At 33.1% G+C, this 23,421-nt stretch overlaps 1 protein-coding gene across 5 annotated transcripts; it reads right to left on the bottom strand.

Annotated features, from left to right (window-relative positions):
- Positions 1 to 1,245: 1,245 nt before the first annotated feature.
- Positions 1,246 to 21,942, bottom strand: LOC143066903 (arylacetamide deacetylase-like). 5 transcript variants are annotated; one of them, XM_076239731.1, is made up of 7 exons: positions 21,919 to 21,942; positions 10,319 to 10,534; positions 9,652 to 9,747; positions 8,319 to 8,439; positions 7,167 to 7,230; positions 6,055 to 6,176; positions 1,246 to 2,053 (listed from the first exon to the last, which is right to left on the bottom strand). In XM_076239731.1, the coding sequence occupies exons 2-7, from the start codon at positions 10,460 to 10,462 to the stop codon at positions 1,392 to 1,394; spliced, it is 1,209 nt and encodes a 402-aa protein (XP_076095846.1). In that variant the 5' UTR covers positions 10,463 to 10,534; positions 21,919 to 21,942; the 3' UTR covers positions 1,246 to 1,391. The 5 variants fall into 5 exon arrangements, with proteins under 5 accessions (XP_076095846.1, XP_076095847.1, XP_076095845.1 ...); XM_076239732.1 differs by lacking the exon at positions 21,919 to 21,942 and adding an exon at positions 16,478 to 16,495; XM_076239730.1 differs by lacking the exon at positions 21,919 to 21,942 and adding an exon at positions 16,119 to 16,374.
- Positions 21,943 to 23,421: the final 1,479 nt, after the last annotated feature.

Raw genomic sequence — 23,421 nt, 5'->3', positions numbered from 1 at the left:
CATTTTCAAATGTAAAATAAGGTGGATTGAACTTAGTTTTATAGCGCTTAATAACGGCAACAGTAGTATACCGCTGTTCAAAACTCATAAATCCATGGACAAAAAACAAAATCGGGGTAACAAACAAAAACTGAGGGAAACGCATTAAATATAAGAGGAGAACAACGACACAACATTAAAATGTAACACACACACACAGAAACGGACTAAGCATTAGACAAAATCCTATGAAAATAACAAATATAACATCAAAACCAAATACATGAATTTGGGATAGATAAGTCCGTGACACGCCTAATAGTAATGTGGATTCACAGCAAAACAGTCACAATCGAGAATAAGTCACGTTTGATAATTAAAAGATTAGACGACATATTGACAAACCACAATCTACCATGTAGTAAAAATGTCCTTAGCTTGTTTGGTCAAAGACACATCGTATGGATCCACAATTGGTGATGGTGTCCATAATAAATTTACGGAGTGTCAATTTTAATCTGTCCTCTTCATAACTTTGTTGGAGCAGTTTCTGCGTAAGGAGCACACTCCTACATATGAAGTCCATATAGTGTGAACAAGCACGAGAATAACGTATCAATTGTGATATGTAATTAACACCATATAAAGGGGCAGAGGGTATGCTACTGCTGAGAAATGGGAAATTGATAATTGGGAAGTTGAAATCGTCCCGTTTATCATGTAGTAAAAATGTCCTTAGCTAGTTTGGTCAAACATCTCACTTTGTACGACAGTCTCATAAAATTCCGTTATATTTACAACGATGCTTGAACTAAACAGACATAATAAATAACATAGTCAAAATATGGGTACATCAGTCATCACCGTGTTACAATTTTACAAAAAAAAACCCAAAAGCATCTATCAAATAAAAACACATTCATTGCCTCGCGTGTCTGACGTCAGAAAATCTATACGTCACATAGGAAGAAATTTTGTCGTTCCATGTTTATGCAAAACAATTTTATAATTTCACATTCACAAAGGGAACCCCTTAAACGAATAGCCAAAACATATAAGGTCATCTTTCCTTGAATGAGTAAACTATTTCTAAATCTATCGACGGAGATTTTGTGACAAATATGTAATAAACGTGTTATACTTGTACTGTAAACAGTGTATCAGTGCAACCTCAGCTTCAAAATTAAAACACAATACTTGTTATTGCAGATATGTAAAAAGCAAGGAAACGGCCATTTTCTGATGAAAATATTTGTCTCCCGAACATCCCCTTTTAAATCTATTTATTATAAAGTAAAAACAAAATGTAATAATACATGTTTGATGAAATTGTAACATTAAGATCGATGATAATTGGAACATTCGTTTAACCTTACATTTGTTCATATTGTTAAAGTTCAAAGACTGTTGTTTTACAGATTTCGATTAAGATATTCAACTAATGTATCTACAGTCGAAGAATGACTTTTGTAATTATATAAACTGAAAATGCCATGCTCTAAGCCAGTCAAGTAACTTAGTTCAATGTTTTCTGGAACAAGTCTTCTTAAGCGTTCTGCAAATATGAATCCTTCATCTCTTAACGGGTCATACTCTGTGACTACCACGTATGTCTTCGGTAATTTACGTAACGCGTCGTCTGTAGCCATTAGAGGCCATGCATAGGGATTAATTACATTGTCACGAACGGCGTCTGATAACGTTGTATTTGGTTCTGATTGTTTTGGGTTATTGCCACCTCTTTTCTGTATCTCTACCGGAAGTAAACCCGGGTCAACTAAACTTCTGTATGTTTGTAGTGTTTTCTGTGACACGTGTTTGTTTTTAGAAATTGCTTCCAAGGTTCCTTGATCTTGAAATCCATACATATTGATATAGTTAATCATATCTTCTCTGTTTAAGAGAGACACGCCAGATATATCAGCATATTCTCTGTAGGATGGAAGATTAAAATCAAGCGCTTGTAAAACTGGATACAGTAATACTTGTACCTTTATCTTCGCTAAACTCTGTTTTGGTTCTTGTGAGAACTTTAAACCAACGGCTGCTGCTAAATTGCCACCAGCACTATCACCTGTTACAATTTAAAACAAAAATTCAACAAATTGTTCATATTAAAATTCAACAAGTAGGTCAGATAAAAAAATCTATTGATTTGTTTGTAATTAGATTCAATAAAATGTTTCCAATTTATTAAAATTCAACTAATGATGTACATATAAGTGTGTTTCATGAAGAAACAAAAAATTGTAATAAACTGTTCAAAATCATTTAAAAAATATCAAAAATACCGAGCTCAAAACCAAAGTCAAAAAGTGAAGGTCCATAAACACTGATAAAAACAAACGCTATCAATCAACGGAACAAGTGAAAGCCTGACTTAGTCAAGGCATATCCCGCAACATATGGTGGATTCAACCTGGTTTTATTACTAGTCAAACCTCCCTCTGGTATAACAGTTGTTTATAGTTCCTTTATAGTGACATAACTGGGAAAGCCACCCAAACAGGCATAAAAGATAAATGTGACAATAATTGTGTTTCGGCAATCAAAACTGTGTAAACATACATTTAAGAGAAATTTTTCAAAAAATATGAAATTAGAACTACTAATGAGTAATAGAATATAAAGCACAAAAAGACGAAGTGAAAACAATTAAAAACCTATATAAAACAATCATAGATACACATCATAGACACATTGGATATCACAACCAAATCTGAAACACCGTAAAAAGTACAATAGTACATACAATACAGCTTTCTTTAGTCTTAGGCGACAACACCGACTGTCCAACTTATTAAACCCCTCGGCCAAATAAGATACTAGTACAAACAATACAGCTTTCATTAGTCTGAGGCGACAACACCGACTGTCTAACTTATTAAACCCCTCGGCCAAATAAGATACTAGCACATACAATACAGCTTTCGTTAGTCAGAGGCGACAACACCGACTGTCCAACTTATTAAACCACTCGACCAAATAAGATACTAGTACATACAATACAGCTTTCGTTAGTCAGAGGCGACAACACCGACTGTCCAACTTATTAAACCACTCGACCATATAAGATACTAGCAAATACAATACAGCTTTCGTTAGTCTTAGGCGATAACACCGACTGCCCAACTTATTAAACCACTCGGCCAAATAAGATCCTAGCACATACAATACGGCTTTCGTTAGTCTTAGGCGACAACACCGACTGTCCAACTTATTAAACCACTCGGCCAAATAAGATATTAGTACATACAATACAGCTTTCGTTAGTCAGAGGCGACAACACCGACTGTCCAACTTATTAAACATCTCGGCCAAATAAGATACTAGTATATACAATACAGCTTTCGTAAGTCTTAGGCGACAACACCGACTGTCCAACTTATTAAACCACTCGACCATATAAGATACTAGCAAATACAATACAGCTTTCGTTAGTCTTAGGCGACAACACCGACTGCCCAACTTATTAAACCACTCGGCCAAATAAGATACTATCACATACAATACAGCTTTCGTTAGTCTTAGGCGACAACACCGACTGTCCATCTTATTAAACCACTCGGCCAAATAAGATATTAGTACATACAATACAGCTTTCGTTAGTCAGAGACGACAACACCGACTGTCCATCTTATTAAACCCCTCGGCCAAATAAGATACAAGTACATACAATACAGCTTTCGTTAGTCAGAGGCGACAACACCGACTGTCCAACTTATTAAACCACTCTGCCAAGTAAGATACTAGTACATACAATACAGCTTTCGTTAGTCTTAGGCGACAAAACCGACTGTCCAACATATTAAACCACTCGGCCATATAAGATACTAGTACATACAATACAGCTTTCGTTAGTCTGAGGCGACAACATCGACTGTCCAGCATATTAAACCCCTCGGCCAAATAAGAAACTAGTACATACAGTACAGCTTTCGTTAGTCTTAGGCGACAACACCGACTGTCCAACTTATTAAACCCCTCGGCCAAATAAGATACAAGTACATACAATACAGCTTTCGTTAGTCATAGGCGACAACACCGACTGTCCAACTTATTAAACCACTCTGCCAAATAAGATACAAGTACATACAATACAGCTTTCGTTAGTCATAGGCGACAACATCCACTTGTAAAAAGTAAAACAACAAAAATACAGAACTTCAAGAGAAATGAAAGCAAAAAGTCCTTATCAAATGACAAAATCAAAAGCTCAAACACAAAAAAAAACAACAAAACAACTGTCATATTAAATTCAAATTTAAGTCTGAAACTATCATTTTGGTCTTGATGTGATCTGAAAAGTCTGAATAATACATTATTAATTCATGTTATAAATATAAAAAAAAGGAAGACGTGAAAAGATTGACAATCAGTCAACTCTCCACAAGAAACCAAATGACACAGAAAATTTACAACATAAAACAATATTAACGAGAAACCTAACGGCCTTATTTATGTACAAAAAATTAACGAAAAACAAATATGAACCACATAAACAAACAACAACCACTGAATTACTGGCTCCTGACTTGGAACAGGCACGTATATACAGAATGTTGCGGGGTTAAACATGTTAGCTGGATCCTAACCCACCCCTAACCCGGGACAGCGCTGTAACAGTACATCATAATAACGAACTATAAAAATCAGTTGAAAATGGCTTAACTCATCAGATGGATAAACAACTACAAATACAAGTGGACGTGGAAGTCTTTCATCTAAATTTCAGACTAATCTCCTGCAGTAAGTTCAGTACTGTTCAGACAATTTGGTAGTGTTCAGGTAATTCAGTATGATGGTGATGTATTAGCAGGGTGAACATAGTCTTATCAGAATTCAATATGATGGTGATGTATTAGCAGGGTGAACATAGTCTTATCAGATCTTAATGGTGATGTATTAGCAGGGTGAACATAGTCTTATCAGATCTTAATGGTGATGTATTAGCAGGGTGAACATAGTCTTATCAGATCTTAATGGTGATGTATTAGCAGGGTGAACATAGTCTTATCAGATCTTAATGGTGATGTATTAGCAGGGTGAACATAGTCTTATCAGATCTTAATCTGACTGATGGTGATGTATTAGTAGGGTGAACATAGTCTTATCAGATCTTAATCTGACTGATGGTGATGTATTAGCAGGGTGAACATAGTCTTATCAGATCTTAATGGTGATGTATTAGCAGGGTGAACATAGTCTAATCAGATCTTAATGGTGATGTATTAGCAGGGTGAACATAGTCTTATCAGATCTTAATCTGACTGATGGTGATGTATTAGTAGGGTGAACATAGTCTTATCAGATCTTAATCTGACTGATGGTGATGTATTAGCAGGGTGAACATAGTCTTATCAGATCTTAATGGTGATGTATTAGCAGGGTGAACATAGTCTTATCAGATCTTAATCTGACTGATGGTGATGTATTAGCAGGGTGAACATAGTATTATCAGATCTTAATGGTGATGTATTAGCAGGGTGAACATAGTCTTATCAGATCTTAATGGTGATGTATTAGCAGGGTGAACATAGTCTTATCAGATCTTAATCTGACTGATGGTGATGTATTAGCAGGGTGAACATAGTCTTATCAGATCTTAATCTGACTGATGGTGATGTATTAGCAGGGTGAACATAGTCTTATCAGATCTTAATCTGACTGATGGTGATGTATTAGCAGGGTGAACATAGTCTTATCAGATCTTAATGGTGATGTATTAGCAGGGTGAACATAGTCTTATCAAATCTTAATGGTGATGTATTAGCAGGGTGAACATAGTCTTATCAGATCTTAATCTGACTGCAAACGAATTGTCTGAAAAATATTGCAAATTCACTTAGTTTCTCTATCTTTATTTCGATACATTATAAAGGGGCTATGTTTTAATCGTGCAGAGTTAATTGTGCCCAAGTACTGACGAAATAATACACTAAAACTTCCAAACTGCTTTATGTCGATAATTGTAAATTCAATAGTAGTAAAACGGGTAACAATCTAGGATTGTGTACATGAAGGCAGTTTGTGTAAGTGTATTGAAACCTTTTTTTAGTTATAGTTAACAATTACCTCCTATGCTTATTCTAGAGGGATCAATTCGATATTTTTCAGCGTTTCTGAATATATATTCTGTTGCTTTCAAACATTCTTCCAACTGACTTGGAAATCTGTATTCCGGCACAAGTTTATACCTATAGCAAAAAACACAAAAGACTTTTTTTTGCAGAGGCTGTATATCTATGATGAGTTTATATGAACCCTAATAAAACCCGTGGTGAAATTAAGTATTCAGTCCTAATAAAACCCGTGGTGAAATTAAGTATTCAGTCCTAATAAAACCCGTGGTGAAATTAAGTATTCAGCCCTAATAAAACCCGTGGTGAAATTAATTATTCAGATATCACATTTGTTTCGGTTATTGCGTGTTTTCGTTACAAATGTTTTAAAGCATTTGTCAAGAAAAAAACGAATCGGTTGTGGATACAATGATTCTGACAAATCAATGATCTTTTCCTTGATTTTGAGATGACTAAAAACTAGAATTTTTAACATACTAGTAAGTTATAATTCCCACTTTGCAATCGCCAACTTCAAATTTTCAACAGTACCATACATTGTAATGCATTGCTCTCATGCTTGCTCACATTATACTTAATTCACTAAAATGGTGTGTACTCCCGATAAATAAAACTGCATAAACAAAAGTGTGCTCATGGCAATTAAAAAAAAACGGTTCAAAAGGAAATGTATGAAAGAACGATTAAATTCGACCATACATTACGGTTACCACCAAGACTTGGTTGACTTATGCAATGTGACTCGATTATAACAATGTTTTTGTGGTCGTAGATGATTGCTGGATACCGGAATAGTCGTCTGATTTTTACAGTTAACGATTGGTACATTTTCTCGAAGTGTGTTGTCTTTGACGGTTGATAGATTAATAACAGGATACGCTGATATTTGAATCAGTTTTCACAACAATATAGCAGATTCAAATCGCAGATACTGATAGTTGGTACTTTTGTAAAAAAAAAGTTTCCTGTTTAAATAGTTGAATAGTTGTGATTGTTCGATCAAGTCTAATGCGTTAATTAATTGGCGTATTTTTGAAACTTGAGTCAGAAGTGATACGAACAAAGTCTTCACCAGAGAACAATTAAAAACAGAAAACAACATACTCAACTGAAATAACAACAATGTTGGCTTGAAGTGAAATGGCTCTTGTTAAAGGATCGTAGGCATCTGAAATAAAAATACTGAATTGAATCATTCTGAATAATAATACCAGAGTTTTAGACAGAACGAAATATTTTCCAGATAACTATAATTATGGCTGTATAAGGGGGTGTAGAAAGTGACTTGTCTTGCAATATCCATGTTTATATCTTTCTTTCTGTACATAGGAGGGGCAAAAGATACACTAGGGACAGTCCATCTGATATCATTGGCAATAATTTAAAGAAAAATTAAATAGATTTGAGAAATGGCTTTACTCAATTCACCATTTTGATGTGCCTTTTTACTCAATTCACCATTTTGATGTGCCTTTTTACTCAATTCACCATTTTGATGTGTCTTTTTACTCAATTCACCATTTTGATGTGCCTTTTTACTCAATTCACCATTTTGATGTGTCTTTTTACTCAATTCACCATTTTGATGTGTCTTTTTACTCAATTCACCATTTTGATGTGCCTTTTTACTCAATTCACCATTGCCTTTTTACTCAATTCACCATTTTGATGTCAATTCACCATTTTGATGTCAATTCACCATTTTGATTTGCCTTTTTACCTTTTTCTCCAACGATCAAGGACGATGTCGAAAACATTACATCTCCTAATTGATAACAGTTATAAAACGTGTATGTATATTCTTCAAAACCATAAAAATAACAAATAAATAAATTGAAATCCAATCCTTTCTCTGTATGTTGATGGTCTCTCACCGTTCCGGACAGTAGATATTATTGAGTCAAAACAGTTTTGCCAGTTTAGTTCAGACACAGTGTACATAGAACATGTTTGTCTCAACTTCATTTCATTCAGTATCTTCGTATGTACATGTACTTTATTGGTAGAAAGCACTGTGATAATACCCCATAGCAGGTAGAACTCTATCTTTAGACGATACGGGTCGTTGTGTTTTTACTGACGATACACTTATTGGCAGTCATTTAAATCCATCCGCCGACGTAAAAGTTAAAACCTTTATCTTAAGATACTCTCCTCGGCGTGTTTCTACTGACGATGCACTTACCGACAAACAAATAAATCCATACGCCGCCGTGATAGTAGACTATGGCGTGTTTCTACTGATGACAGACTTACCAACAGACATATAAACCCATCCGCCGCCGTGATAGTAGACCATAGCAGGTAAAACTTTATCTTTAGATGCTGAAGGTCGGTATATTCTCACTTTTATTCCATCAAAATATTCATCCGTTGACTACAAAGCAAAATAAAAATTGACAATCTATTATTTATTTGACTGTAAGCATTTGACATGGCAAGTGGCAAACTTTTATTTGACTCAATCTCAGAGTGTTTGTTAAATCTGTAATACTAGTATAAAGGATCTAATGACGGTCGATTTATAGAACATATTTGGCATATATAAGTTAACTAACAAATGTATTATAAGTCTTATCAGCGATTTATCCTCTGTTACGTTCTAAATCAAATATCAAAAAACAATTCCAGCAGTCTAGATTAAAACAGATAACATGGAAAAGTCCAGCTTTATACAGATAACAGCACACAGTCCAGGTTTATACAGATAACATGGAAAAGTCCAGGTTTATACAGATAACAGCACACAGTCCAGGTTTATACAGATAACATGGAAAAGTCCAGGTTTATACAGATAACATGGAAAAGTCCAACTTTATACAGATAACAGCACACAGTCCAGGTTTATACAGATAACATGGAAAAGTCCAGCTTTATACAGATAACAGCACACAGTCCAGGTTTATACAGATAACATGGAAAAGTCCAGGTTTATACAGATAACATGGAAAAGACCAGGTTTACACAGATAACTGGGAAAAGTCCAGGTTTACACAGATAACATGGAAAAGTCCACATTAACACAGATAACATGGAAAAGTCCAGGTTTACACAGATAACATGGAAAGTCCAGGTTTACACAGATAACATGGAAAAGTCCAGGTTTACACAGATAACATGGAAAAGTCCAGGTTTACACAGATAACATGGAAAAGTCCAGGTTTACATGAATGATTATGAAATGCGACATTGTTATAGTTAAGTCATTTTTTGAATAAAAAAAACTTAAGGAGTTAATGTCTTCAGTTTAGTTTCCCTTCCACATTACCTTTCCCAAAACATACAATATGCTTGGATTGACCATATGTTACAAGTCGTGCAGGGGGTGTGATACCATGAGTATATTGACAGTTTCTAGGTACATTTGTAATTCCATTTTAATATTTTTATACATATACTTGACAGGAATTCAATCTATTTTTTCATTTAAATTCGAATGCAAATTTTACAAAAGTAATTGTTAAATCGATAATTTACAATCTTTAAAAGATTCCACAGATGTAGAATGTAGTACTTGGTCATAGGAAGCGTGATTGAGAATTAATAAAACTCTTAGTTCTTGGATCTTAGAAGCGTGATTGATAATTACCATAACACTTGGATCTGGCTCAGGAAGTGGACTCATTACATATACTTTCTTGAATAGTTCTGTCTTTGAGTATCCAAATGAGCCAAGTAATGATATCTGAAATACAAACAAACAAATAAATAAAGATACAAAGAGAAACATATTTTCCATTCGTTTGATGTTTTTGACTTTTGATAGTGTCATTTGATAAGAATTTTTTCGACTTAAATTTTCCTTAGAGTTGGTTATTTTTGTTATTTTACGTTTTCCTTCGGTTGTTATATATCCTTGGCTTACAAACATTCGTCTTCCCTCGGTTGTTATATATCCTTGGCTTACAAACATTCGTCTATCAGTGTTCCTAATGATGAAGATAAATCCTGAAAAGCGCTTCAGAAACATGTAAATAATAATGTATTGTTTTCATTTTTTTTTGTTTTTTGGTCTTAATATCAACAAGAATAATGAATTGCGAGTAGCTTCATATTATCCTTTAAATTAGAAAAGGCAGGGTTCTTCTTGTTATTTTATAAATAAAGTTTGTACCAATTTAGTAAAACAAAATGGTTATAACGCTTCAGTCTGTGTTACGTGGAGAATAACTTGTCAATAATTCTTAGATATGAAAATAGATTTAAAAACAATATCATTTAAGGGATATGGTATATTATTACTTATAAATACATACTACGTCATTAAGAAACCGGAACAAAGCCAAAGTTATCATTTGATTTCTAGGTTCCTTTGCTCCAGGTGGCATCGGTTGTATATACCGATAGGCCAATAAAGACATCAGAACAGGTATAACAAGTGCACAGGCTAGGCATTTCATTGTCGTTGTTAGACTCTTTCCTTTTAGTTAAATTGTTGGTTAATGTAGAAATATTGGTATGTTGACAATGTTCTGATAGGACAAAAATAGCAATAAAAATATACATTAGATTGGAAGAAATGCATTAAACAAGATGTTTTGTTATTAATAATCAAATAACATAACATTTGATAATGAAAATTATAATGATAGATAGATGCTTAACGCACAGGTCAAATTAAAATGTTAGGACTAGAACAAGATAATGTAATATGAAAACTGATCCTGTCATGGATTTTCTTATCCCAAGAATAGAAAACCTTAGCCGTATTTGGCACATTTTTTTTTTTTGAATTTTTAATTCTCAATGCTCTTCAACTTTGTACTTGTTTTGCCTTATAACTATTTTGATTTCAGCGTCACTTATGCGTCTTATGTAGAAGAAACGTAAGTCTGACGTATTAAATTATATTCCTGGTACTTTTGATAACTAAGTACTAGACTGACACGTTGAGCCGCATTTTTTACATGTTTTGTTTATAAATGTCAACCCATTTCAAGGATTTACATAACTTAAATATGTACAAATCAGTTGGATTAAATGCATATTTTTATAGCAAACATGCATTGTTGCTAGAACTTCGGCAATAATAGACATTTTGTAACGTAAATGAAAAGAAAGACGTTGTAATCAAATGCATATACTTTTAATTAGTTTATTCATCGTCTAGTCATCCCTTTTATACTGGAAAGTAATCTAACTAAGGAATAAGATTACTAATCCACCTAGACCTATTGTCAAAGACGTTAGCTTAGATTGTGAATAGATTTATGTTTGTTTGTAACACGGATTTGTTTTCTCTCAATCGGTATATGACTTTTGAACAGCGATATACAACTGTTGCCTTTTATATTTACAATGATCAAACTTGCAATTTCAATAATTAATGTTATTCCATATTGATAAAACAATAGGAGGCTTTCTAAATGAATGGACTTTTTAATAAATAAGCATATTCACCTACAGAAAAGTGTATTCACCGCACAAAACGTCGCGTGCGTTTAAGTGTATAATTATGTTAAAATCGTTTGATTTACATTTGGTTTTGGTAAATAATTTGCATACAAACTGTTCAATATAAAATCTTCAGGAGGCGTCGGCATTCTTTTTAAAGAGTGGATATTTGAAATTTTTAAAAAGTAAAATCACAAAAATACTGAACTTAGAGGAAGATCAATTGGGAAAGTCCATAATCACATGGCAAAATCAAATAACAAAACGCATCAAAAACGAATGGACAAGAACTGTCATATTCCTGACTTGGTACAGGCATTTTCAAATGTAGAAAATGGTGGATTAAACCTGGTTCTATAGCGCTAACCCTCTCACTTTAATGACAGTCTCATCAATTTCCGATTTTAAAGTTTCAGTGATCGACAAGTGGCGTACTAAATTATAACCCTTGTACCTTTGATAACTATTAACGGAGTTCTCGGACTTCAACTAGAAAGCCGTTCTACAAATTTTAATTTCTCAGTGTTCTCATGCATTTCACCTCCAGAAAATTCTATTAGAGGACATTTGCACATTTGCTAACTGAAATTTATATGAACTGCGATAGGGATGGCATTTTCCTACTTGGTGATTTTAATTCGCGGATCGGATTGATGTTTGAAGCCGACAAAATTACAAAAAGGAACCAAATAGACAATTGCGTAAACCAGCATGGCCACGATTTTTTAGAATTTCTAAACGAATCAAAAAATGGTGTATTGAACAGTAGATCTGCCGACGGGCAAATTATACTTCAATATCGAAGAAAGGTAAAGCGGTAGTTGACTTTATATGTGTCCCTCATAACTTGTTTACGGATGTTGAATACTTCAGAGTGTTAACTGTCCAATCAATTGTCGATGACTTTAAATTAGATGATCTTATAGGAAGCAAATCAAAATTACCTGATCATTCAGCTATTGTGTCGGAATTCAATATCACGCGTCACTGCCTCGCAACACAGACAAAAGATACACGTAGCTCTTGTTCTCGTTTTAACTCAATCAGATCCCGTTAGATTTTATGACCAGTGATATTAAACGTACTGTCTTACTGAATTTAATAAAACAGATTGAAAGTTGCAGAGAACCCCAGGACAATGTTGATAAAATTTACACCGAATTGTGCTCAATTATTTTTTTCGGAAATGACAGACAAAATCCCGAAAATTGAGTTTAATGGCTCAAAGAAACGCTTTAAGCAGAAAAAAAACGTTTTGGAATGACCAATTAATGGACCTCTGGAACAAAATGAAAATTAAGGAGAAAGAATTTACTCGATGGAAAGGTACAAATCGTAAAATTAGAGCGGGATTACGGAACAACTATATACAAGCACGAGATATGTTTGATAAAACATTGCGGCGAACTGAGCGAGCTTATTGGAGAATGAAAGCTGTAGATATTAAATTGATGACTACGAAGAATCCTAATGACTTTTGGTAGAAAATTCGAAACCTTGGTCCAAGACATTCTAAGTCTATACCAGTTGAAATTGTCGATCAAATGGGAAATATTGTAAAATATAAACAGTTGGTGTTTGATAAATGGCGAATTGACTTTGAAAATTTATACAACGGAAACAGCAGTGACGAGTTTGAGGATGAACATTACGATCGTGTAAAGTCTCATAAGTACCAATTAGAATCTAATATGGAGGACCCACTATTTGTTCTGAATGGATAATTGAACCGCAACATTACTTTAGATGATGTTAATCGTATCGTTATGCACGCCAAATCAAAGTCTGCGAGTGGTTTCGATAAAATTCAATACAGTGTTCTGAAATTCCCTGTAGTGATTGAGACATAATTACAGCTGTTTCAGCTCATTTTGGACACTAGCCTTATACCATCATTTTGCAGGAAAGCTGTCATTTGTCTTATACCAAAGGACACTTCTTCAGATATACGGCTGCCTACGAACTACAGAGGAGTTAGTCTGCTATCGTGTATAAGCAAACTGTATATAGTGCTTTCATTAACAAGCGAATTACGCATTATTTAGAAAATCAGGAGATACTCGCAGACAAACAGAATGGCTTCAGAAAAAATCGATCTTGTGAGGATCACATTTACACGCTGAACAGTATTGTCCGTAACAATAAGTCTCTCTTTGTTGCGTTTATTGATCTTAGAAATTGTTTTGACTTCATAGACAGAGATATTATGCTGTATAAACTTCTCATACACAACTTTGATGGCAAACTGAGCAACTCTGTGAAAAGCATCTATCAGAATTCTGAATCTTGTGTCCGATTAAATGGCAAACTTACAAGCTGGTTAGACTGTAATTACGGAGTAAGACAGGGGGACAATTTATCCCCGACACTTTTCTCAATATTTATCAATGATCTAGTAAAGGAATTGAACGATCTAAACGTAGGAATAGATTTAGATAATAGAAAATTGTCAGTTTTATTGTATGCGGACGACATAGCTATATTAGCGAAATCGGAATTGGACCTTCAATGTATGTTAGATGTATGTTGACTATCCCTTTCGTATCTTTTGTCCCTCTTTTAGATAAACTTCACCAATGGTGTAGGTGATGGCGAGTGTTGATTAACCGTGACTGAAAATTCGAAATGTAATCATGTTAGGAAAGGGACATCTAAACAAACTGAGTTTAATTTCACCGTGGGAAGGAATCAGTTGGAATTAGTAAACGAGTACAGATACTTAGGTATAACATTTTGCTATAACGGCTCTTCTTGCGAAAAGTGACGGACGAGCACTTGGGAATATAATTGCTAAAATCCATAATATTAAAGACTTTGGATATAAATCATATGAAAAATTATTCAACTCATGTATTGTTCCTATACTTGATTACTCGTCTGGTGTATTGGGATACCGAAAATGTCGGTCAATAGACAATATTCAGAACAGGGCTATTCGTTACTATTTAGGAGTACACAGATTTGCACCTATCCTTGCTATACACGGAGATATCGGCTGGATCCCGAGTCAGTATCGGCGTTGGATCAATATGGTGAGATACTGGAATAGACTCATTCGAATTTGACAACAACCGCATCACCAAATTAGCATTCAATATTGACTATGATCGCTGTAAAAGTAATTGGTGTAGTGAAGTAAAGGATATACTAGACCAGCTAGAACTAGGACAGTTTTACGAACTGAAATCAGAGGTCGATTTATCTTTGGTTGAAACTAACATTTTTCGTCTGTATCTGGAGGAATTCCGTCCAAAACGTTTCAAAATTACTAACCCTAACCCTAACCCTAACCCTAACACATAGGAACTTTAAAACAGTCTTTGAAACTTAAAATTACGTTAATTTGAACTTGAGTAAAATTGAGCGGTCACACTTCGCGCAATTAAGAAGTGAAATTTTACCATTAAGAGTGGAAACTGGTAGATACTCGAACGAAAGTGTAGAAGAAAGACTATGTATATTTTGTAAAAATCAAGTAACTGAAACTGAGTTCCATTTTATGTTTGATTGCCCATTGTATATTGAATGTCGAATTAACTTTTTTTGGTAAACTTTTAATTGAGGATAGCTTCACAGATTTGAAATATGCTGACAAATTGAACTTTTTAATGTCTTTCCACATAAGAAAATTAGCAAAATATATAGTTCGTGCAGTTCATATAAGACGTCAGTTGCTGTATAACACTTATTTTTTTTTTCATATTTAAAGCTTAAATTTTTGTTTACAGATATTTGTATGTCTATATATTTTTGAAATTTACATACGTCAACAAAAGATTAGAACGTTATATAATTGTTTAATAATTAATTTATTTTATTTGAGGTGAATTATATGTCCATTTGGCCGGGTGTATTACTATTTAGCATATATTATATGTTTATAATCTGTACATAATTTACACATGTCACTATAATAAATAATTTACTTACTTACTTACTTATAATATCTAGGAATAATACAATAGTGTTACTGTTTTTTCTATTTTAAAAATATAATTGTTTTTCAGTTGACTTTTGAAGAAAATGATATTCACCTCGGCCAGTGGTCTCAGGGAATATAAGTTTTTCAAAAGTAAGTTTAACCACATATTTACCCCCTAAAACAGTATATTTATAAAGTAAATATATATAGGATCATCCAAGTTTAATTTTAAGGTTTTGATTTAAAATAATTAAAAATGATTAAACAGTCATGATCACGTTAAAAAAAAGCAATTTAATGAAAAATATACAAAAAATAACATGTGATATTGAAAAATATTAAAATCCACATTTCATCTGTTGATTTGCATGTATTTTTATAATTGACCTACTTTACTAACTATTTATTCAATGATATCGCGACTATTAATAGATTTATCAGATAAACACCCACACACACAAACTGACATACACAATGATTTCCGAGTGATTTTCCCTTTATGAAATGTATATAAACATTATTGTTGTATTGTATGGAGGTCAATTTATAACTTTAACATTTATTATTTTTTGTTTCAGATGTATAGGATTAAATTTTGCTTTATAAGTTGATCATTCGTTCATACCTAAAGCTCTATATGAAAAAGCATAAGAAAAACAACCAAAATAATCGATAGATTTGAACGAATCAGTCATGTCTATATTTGTAACCGGTGTAGAAATCCTATATGGAGTGCTTACCGTTACCATAACGTTGAAACTTCTACAATATATCCGTGTAAAATAATTGAAAACTATAGTAAGGCTAAATCAATGTGGTAGAGCAGTAGGCTATTAAACTCACACCCGAAAGGTACGGTATATATTTACACAACTGGACTGGTCCAAATTCATGGGTGGTTGTAATATTTAAATCAGTATTTTCTTTTCAAAGTCATATCATCATATTGTATAACAAAAAAGAAAACACAAAACCAGTGTGACGAATCACCGATGAAGGAAATCGAACGATGCTGTAGAATTGTTCATCTATGACAATGTCAACTGCTTAAAATCAAGGTTTTAACTAGTGTAAAGATGCATTATTATTGGGGTCTTACCACAAATTGCATTCGGGAAAGGATTCATAAGCTCAAGAAACGTGCTGCAGGATTAGTGTATCCTTTGTTTTTGATTTCCTATCAAGTTTAGAGAGCTTGTATGCTGGTATGTATGTCAAGCTGTATTAATGTTTAAATGTATAAATGGTCTAGCTAGCATCTGATTATCCATCTAATAATTTACTCAGTGCTTGATCTGATCTATATTATATTCGCTCATGTCGACACATCGGGACTCTCATGTACGCGGTTGTATGAAGACCCCGTTCTGATTAAAAAAAAACCCAGTTAAATCAGGGAAAAAATATTTTAGATACATTTAAGATCAAATATTCGAACTATTTTTTAATTCAAACGGAAAGTCTTTTCTAAACGAATTTTATTATAATGGCAAATCCTAAGAGACAGTTAATACTTATTGTTACTTGGGTATTAATATTAGATATAATGGCAGTTTTAATGTCGCCATCACTTCGCTTATGGAAAAAGCTAGGAAAGCATATTTTAAAATAAAGAAAACAATAGGATTAGATAACCCTTGTAAACTTCTGGAAAAACTTTTTGATTCCTTAGTAGCCCCTATTCTCCTTTATTGTAGCGAAATCTTAAAGAAATCTTGGGAGTACACTGTAAGGCCTCGAATGATGCATGTCGTTCCGATCTTGCAAGACTGCCATTGAAAAATAGGATAATGTTATCTAGCATTAAATTCTGGGACCATTTAATCACTTCAGAAGGAAGTTTAGTTCACCAAATATATAATGCTACAAAAAAAAGCAACCCATGGATTAAAAGGTTAAATATTATTATTCAAAACTTAGGTTTATCTTATTTGTCATATGATAACTTTACAATTAAACCCCTGTTTGGTTTTATAAAACAAAGACTAATTGACCAGGGTTTTCAGGAACAGCATGCAAATATTTCAGAATCTCCAAAATTAACATTTTTCCAGAGTGTTTACTAAATGCGTGAACTAGCAGGTTATGTTGATGCTTTAAAAAATAGATCCGATCGATCATCATTATGTAAATTAAGAGTTAGTGCTCATAACCTTGCCATTGAAAGAGGAAGATTTTTAAAAGTGCCCAAAGATCAAAGAATTTGTGAAATCTGTGGCGAAATTGAAAATGAACAGCACATGTTGTTACACTACAGAGGTTACTCCAGTTTTAGAGAGACTTTTGTGTTAAAAATGTTCAAAGTTACAGGAAAATTGTAACCACATTGTGCGATAAGACGAGTTATATATATATATATATATATATATATATATATATATAAAATTGTTTGTATTTTACTACCATGTATTGCAAATTGTTTATCCATTCGGTCATTACCATTTATTGTAAATGCGTTTGTGCCAATAAAATAGTGTCTACTGTCATAATAAAGATACCTTAATATAATTTGTTTTTCTTCTATTGAATGAAAATGTACTTATATAACATTTATATAGTTAACTGTATGTTTTTGTGTATCTTTTCATAATAGTTTTAAAGGCCTCAAGGAAGATAAATAAATACTAAGTGCCGGGTAAAATTCAAAACGGAAAGTCCTTATAATCAAATGGCAAAGTCAAAAACTCAAACACATCAAACAAATGGACAACTCTTATTCCTGACTAAGTACAGGCATTTTCTTATATAGAAAATGGCGTATCAAACCTCGTTTTATAGCTAGCCAAATCTCTGACTTGTATACACTTTTGGACAGTCGCATAAAATTGATAACGCTGTGTGAACAAAACAAACACACATGATAGGTAAGAATATCAAAAGTAGGGGTACAGCAGTCAACCTGGTGATATTATCTTAATCACTATGAAAACAAACAAATATGTAAGTAAATATTTTATCAAGGCACAATATAGATAATTCAATTCAATTTAGGCCAAATATTTTACATTATTATGGAATAGCGCACTCGCTTAATGGGTGGTTAAACACGATTAATATTGAAGTAAAGGAGAAAAAAATTCATGCAATACTACCTTTTAACATAAGTATCTTTTTTGAATCAAAAAAAGGTTCAAGGGAAATGTACAAAGTATTGAATGAAAAACATGTTACATTTGCTGCAAAGGAAAAATGGGAGAACCATCTTAATATGACTGGTATTAACTGGAAAAAAATACACACTTCGTGTACAAAATATAGTAAAAGCACTAATCTTTGCTGGTTCCAATATAGAACTATCCATAGAATTTTGGGAACTAATTCACTACTTTACAAGATGAAAATAAATAGCAACAACATCTGTACATTTTGTAAAGAAGGACCAGAGACCATAGAACATTTATTTTGGAGCTGTCCGATGGTTGCCAGTTTCTGGCATGCACTTAACATCTGGATTTTTGAAATGACAAATATTGAACTGCCTTTGAATATTATGATTATTTTATTTGGTATCTACGAAAATGTTAAATTGAATTTTGTTAAAAATAAGATTATTCTACTTTCAAAATACTACATTTACAGAACAAAACTACAAGAAGTTTTGCCAAATCTAAATGCTTTAAAAAACTATTTAAAGGAACACTTGAACTTAGAAAAATACATTTCATTTAAAAACCTCTCTGTTGAGGAATATAACAAATACTGGAGTCCCTGGGCCCCTATCATAGAATAAATAATAAATGTTAAAAATTGATTGAAACACCACTTATGTATATTGCAAGAACACATAAGATTTCAATGTTATAAGATATTTATTTATTTTCAACCTATTATTGCACCATCATATATATTCAATTGTTGTTTTATTATTTAATACTTCCTTTGTGTGAAAACGTCATTCTGTATACCTTTGTTCATACATGTTGTGCTAATCTATTTGTTACAATAAAGAAAATTCATTATAAAAAAAAACAATATAGATGACCGGATTTATAAGTACAGAGCCACGTCACCCATTATTAATCTTAGTCGTAATTGTTTTGTGAAACCAACTCCAGAACCTATACCTAAAGACCATCATGTATTATTTCTGAAGTTGATAAGGAATATTTATCAACAAGGTCATGGTACTTCGAATGAACATTTTTTAGAAACAGGACGAGACATTTTTGACATACCCCTGGTTCTTCAACTTTCTACCCAGACACTGGTTACTTATCACAGTCAAAAGAGGTATATATTCCACACGTACGACTAGCATATGTATTTTGGGCATATCATTAACAATAAATAAGCTTTTGAATACCGGTTATGTTACTTCGAACACTAGAAAAGAAACCTCTATTGAAAGGGAATGATAAACATATGTGGGAATGCGATATCGACAAGAAAATCAAGAAAGATAAATATTCTAAACAAAAAGACAAATTGAAACAGTTGGTATTGCTTTGTTTCATAAAAAAGAATGGCCAACGTAGATACAAGTTTGGATAAACCCTACTTTGTACAGGATCACTCTGATTCAAACAAAAAATTATCTGAAACTGACATTATTAAGATGCTTGATTACTTAATTGACAACATATTTGTTACGTTCGGAAGACGTGTTTTTCAACAGACTGTCGGCATTCCAGTGGTTACAAATTGTGCGCCTCTTCTTGCCGAATTGTTTTATTATTATGAGGCTGACTTCATACAGGAACTTCTTAGGAAGAAGGGCAAGAAGTTAGCAATATCTTATAACTCTACTTTCCGCTATTAAGATGATATTCTTTACTAAATAATTCAAAATTTGGTGACTATGTTGAACGCATATATCCCATCGAACTAGAGATAAAGGATACTACAGATACAATTAAGTCGGTCTCATATCTTGACTTACATCTAGAAATTGACAATGAGGGTCGGTTGAAAACAAAACTTAACGACAAAAGAGATGATTTCAGCTTTCCAATTGTGAACTTTCCATTTCTAAGTAGCAACATTCCAGCAGCACCTGCATACGGGGAATATATCTCCCAATTGATACGATATTCCCGGGCTTGCATTTCCTATAATGATTTTCTTTATAGAGGGTTGCTGCTCACATGGAAGCTATTAAACCAAGAGTTCCAAATGGTGAAGATGAAATCATCCCTTCTTATTTGGCCTTTTTAACTTTTTTGGATTCGAGCGTCACTGATGAGTCTTTTGTAGACCAAACACGCGTCTGGCGTATATACAAAATTTAGTCCTGGTATCTATGATGAGTTTATTCGTAAATTTTATGGACGCCATCACGAGTTGGTTGACCTTTATGGAATAACCGTTTCACAAATGATATCGGATATGTACCTTACGTCGTAACTACAACTACACGACGGGTGCCACATGTGGAGCAGGATATGCTTACCCTTCCGGAGCACCTGAGATCACCCCCCTAGTTTTTTTGTGGGGTTCGTGTTGCTTATTCTTTAGTTTTCTATGTTGTGTCATGTGTACTATTGTTTGTCTTTTTTTAATTTTTAGCCATGGCGTTGTCAGTTTATTTTCGATTTATGAGTTTGACTGTCCCTCTGGGATCTTTCGTCCCTCTTTTAAAACGGATACCAAAAAAAAATTCCAGAGATGAAAGAAGAATCAAGTGACAGAACCATAGTATGTAGACAAACGTATATTCAAGATTACTTTTAAAAAGAAAAATCTTACCACAGTAAAAATTAGAAAATATCCTTGTCTAAAACGATCATTTACTAAACTTACGCTTTTTGTGTGTTGGACAGCGAATGAATTTCCATCAGTTTGATTCATCTTTTTGTAACAGAAAACTTATAAAAATTACCATATGATTGATATTCATGTCAACACCAACGTGTTGACTACTAGGCTGATGATACCCTCGGGGACGAAAAGTCTTTTGGAAAATGTTGTTTGTGCAGTATTTAGACCTTTCTACAACGACATTTGTTTTACATGCACACGAATAAAAATTTGCGGTTTTTATCCAACTCAATCATAGATTTGAACGTAGTTTTCAATTTAGACTTGCATATATATAAACAACGAAACCATTATGAGTTTGTCAGACAATTGAGTTGTATTGACTGAGTTTTGTTGAAAGAAGTTCATATTTGACATTTTAGAAGTTTTGATAAAAATACATTAGGCTCCTAACAACAGCTATAATTCATGCACAGTTATATCGTATCATTACTCATTTCTTAGATACTCAAAGTACTTTTGTATACGAAACATTGCATCTTTTTATGTACGGTGTACAACAACTTATAGTGTTAGTTGCGATCTAAGGGTAACAAATAACAGAACGTATGAATACAATAAAATACCATACCGGTACAAGTAAATATGACAGCAGCCTTACCTACAAGAACCCATAGATATCGACAGATATGGTCTTTAATGATAAAGCTGTAAAAAGCAATCGAAAAACATTCATTTCAGCATAAATCTCCTGTAATCAGTAAAGTATATATTGTGTGTACTTTTAGGGGTCAAATGTATGTTTCATCTAACTCTAATTCAAGAGAAATAAATCATACTTACATAACTCTATCCTCAATCTATCAGTTGAATAAAGTGAATAAGTTCAACCACGATAAAAACTTAATCTATGTCAGTGCGATTAAAATGTTGCATACATTAAATTTTATTCTTGGGTATTTTATCAGTATAAAGTAAAATAACAAAAATATCGAACTCCTATGAAAATTCAAAACGGGAAGTCAGTAATCAAATGGCAAAATCAAAGCTCAATCACATCAAATGAAGAATGACAATTGTCATATTCTGGACTTGTTAGAAACATTTTTTTCAGTTAGAAAATGGTGGATCAAAACCTGGTTGTGTAGCTAGCTAAACCTACACTTATATGACAGTCGCATAATATTTTATTATATTGACAACGATTTGTGACAAAAATAAACAGAGATATAAGATACAAATATCCGAAAAAGGGATACAGTAGTCAACATTGTTTTATAATCCTTATCACTATAAAAAGAAATATGTATAAAAGAAACACAAAAAAGTATATACACAAATATAAAAAAGAAGATGTGGTATGATTGCCAATGAGACAACTATCCACAAAAGACCAAAATGACACAGACATTAACAACTATGGTCACCCTACGGCCTTCAACAATGAGCAAAGCCCATACCGCATAGTCAGCTATAATAGGCCCCGATAAGACAATGTAAAACAATTCAAACGAGAAAACTAACGGCCTCATTTATGTAAAAAAAAAATGAACGAAAAACAAATATGTTAAAAAAGCACATTAACAAAAATTAAAGACAAAAATACAAAAATTCACCATAGCATAATAGCACAATGACGGCATGTATAAGTACAGAGTACCACGTCTTAGATTGTGGTTTAATATCTATGTCGTCTGTCTAATAGGTACCGACCGTGACCTTTTCCAAATACAGCTGTTATATCGAGTGTGAATTTACATTTAGTTCGTTGTTCAAATAAACATAAAATTGCCTTTCAATACCATCATTGTCATATTACCGAATACAACTGTTATACCGAGTGTGAATTTGCGTTGCTATACGACGTGTCGCGGTATTTTGTAAATCCAACATTAATGTATTTATTTTTTATGTTTCTGTTATGGTTTCGGTTGAATAATGTGTCATGTCTATCATTTGGTGTTCAAATAAACATATAAAGCTCAATACTAAAATTTATGATAAAAGAGATGATTTTTCATTTCCTATCGTTAATTATCCATTTTTAGATGGTGACGTTCCCTTGTCCCCATCGTACGGTGTTTATATATCTCAACTTGTACGATTCGCTCGTGCATGTAACAACGTTTTAGATTTTAACGAGAGAAATTTATGTATTACTGAAAAATTATTACACCAGGGTTTTCGATATCACAAACTAGTCAAAACATTTACTAAATTTTATCATCGGTATAAGGACATCATTCGTAAATATAGCTCAACATGCAGACTTCTTATACGATCAGGTATTTCACATCAATTTAGATGGAAATATTCTTTATAAAGCACAAAAATGTCAGTATTTAC

The sequence above is a fragment of the Mytilus galloprovincialis genome, chromosome 3 (assembly GCF_965363235.1).
Source record: "Mytilus galloprovincialis chromosome 3, xbMytGall1.hap1.1, whole genome shotgun sequence".
Lineage (NCBI taxonomy): Eukaryota > Metazoa > Mollusca > Bivalvia > Mytilida > Mytilidae > Mytilus > Mytilus galloprovincialis.
This window is presented reverse-complemented; position numbering and strand designations above follow the sequence as displayed.

What these genes read in the sequence shown, in the direction of transcription:
- LOC143066903 (XM_076239731.1), bottom strand. Translation starts at nt 10,462, where the DNA reads ATGAAATGCCTAGCCTGTGCACTTGTTATACCTGTTCTGATGTCTTTA. An exon ending in TCCGGTTTCTTAATGACGTA is followed by an intron (nt 9,748 to 10,318) that starts GTATGTATTTAT and finishes TTTGTATTTCAG; the next exon opens with ATATCATTACTTGGCTCATT. An exon ending in CTCTAGAATAAGCATAGGAG is followed by an intron (nt 2,054 to 6,054) that starts GTAATTGTTAAC and finishes AAATTGTAACAG; the next exon opens with GTGATAGTGCTGGTGGCAAT.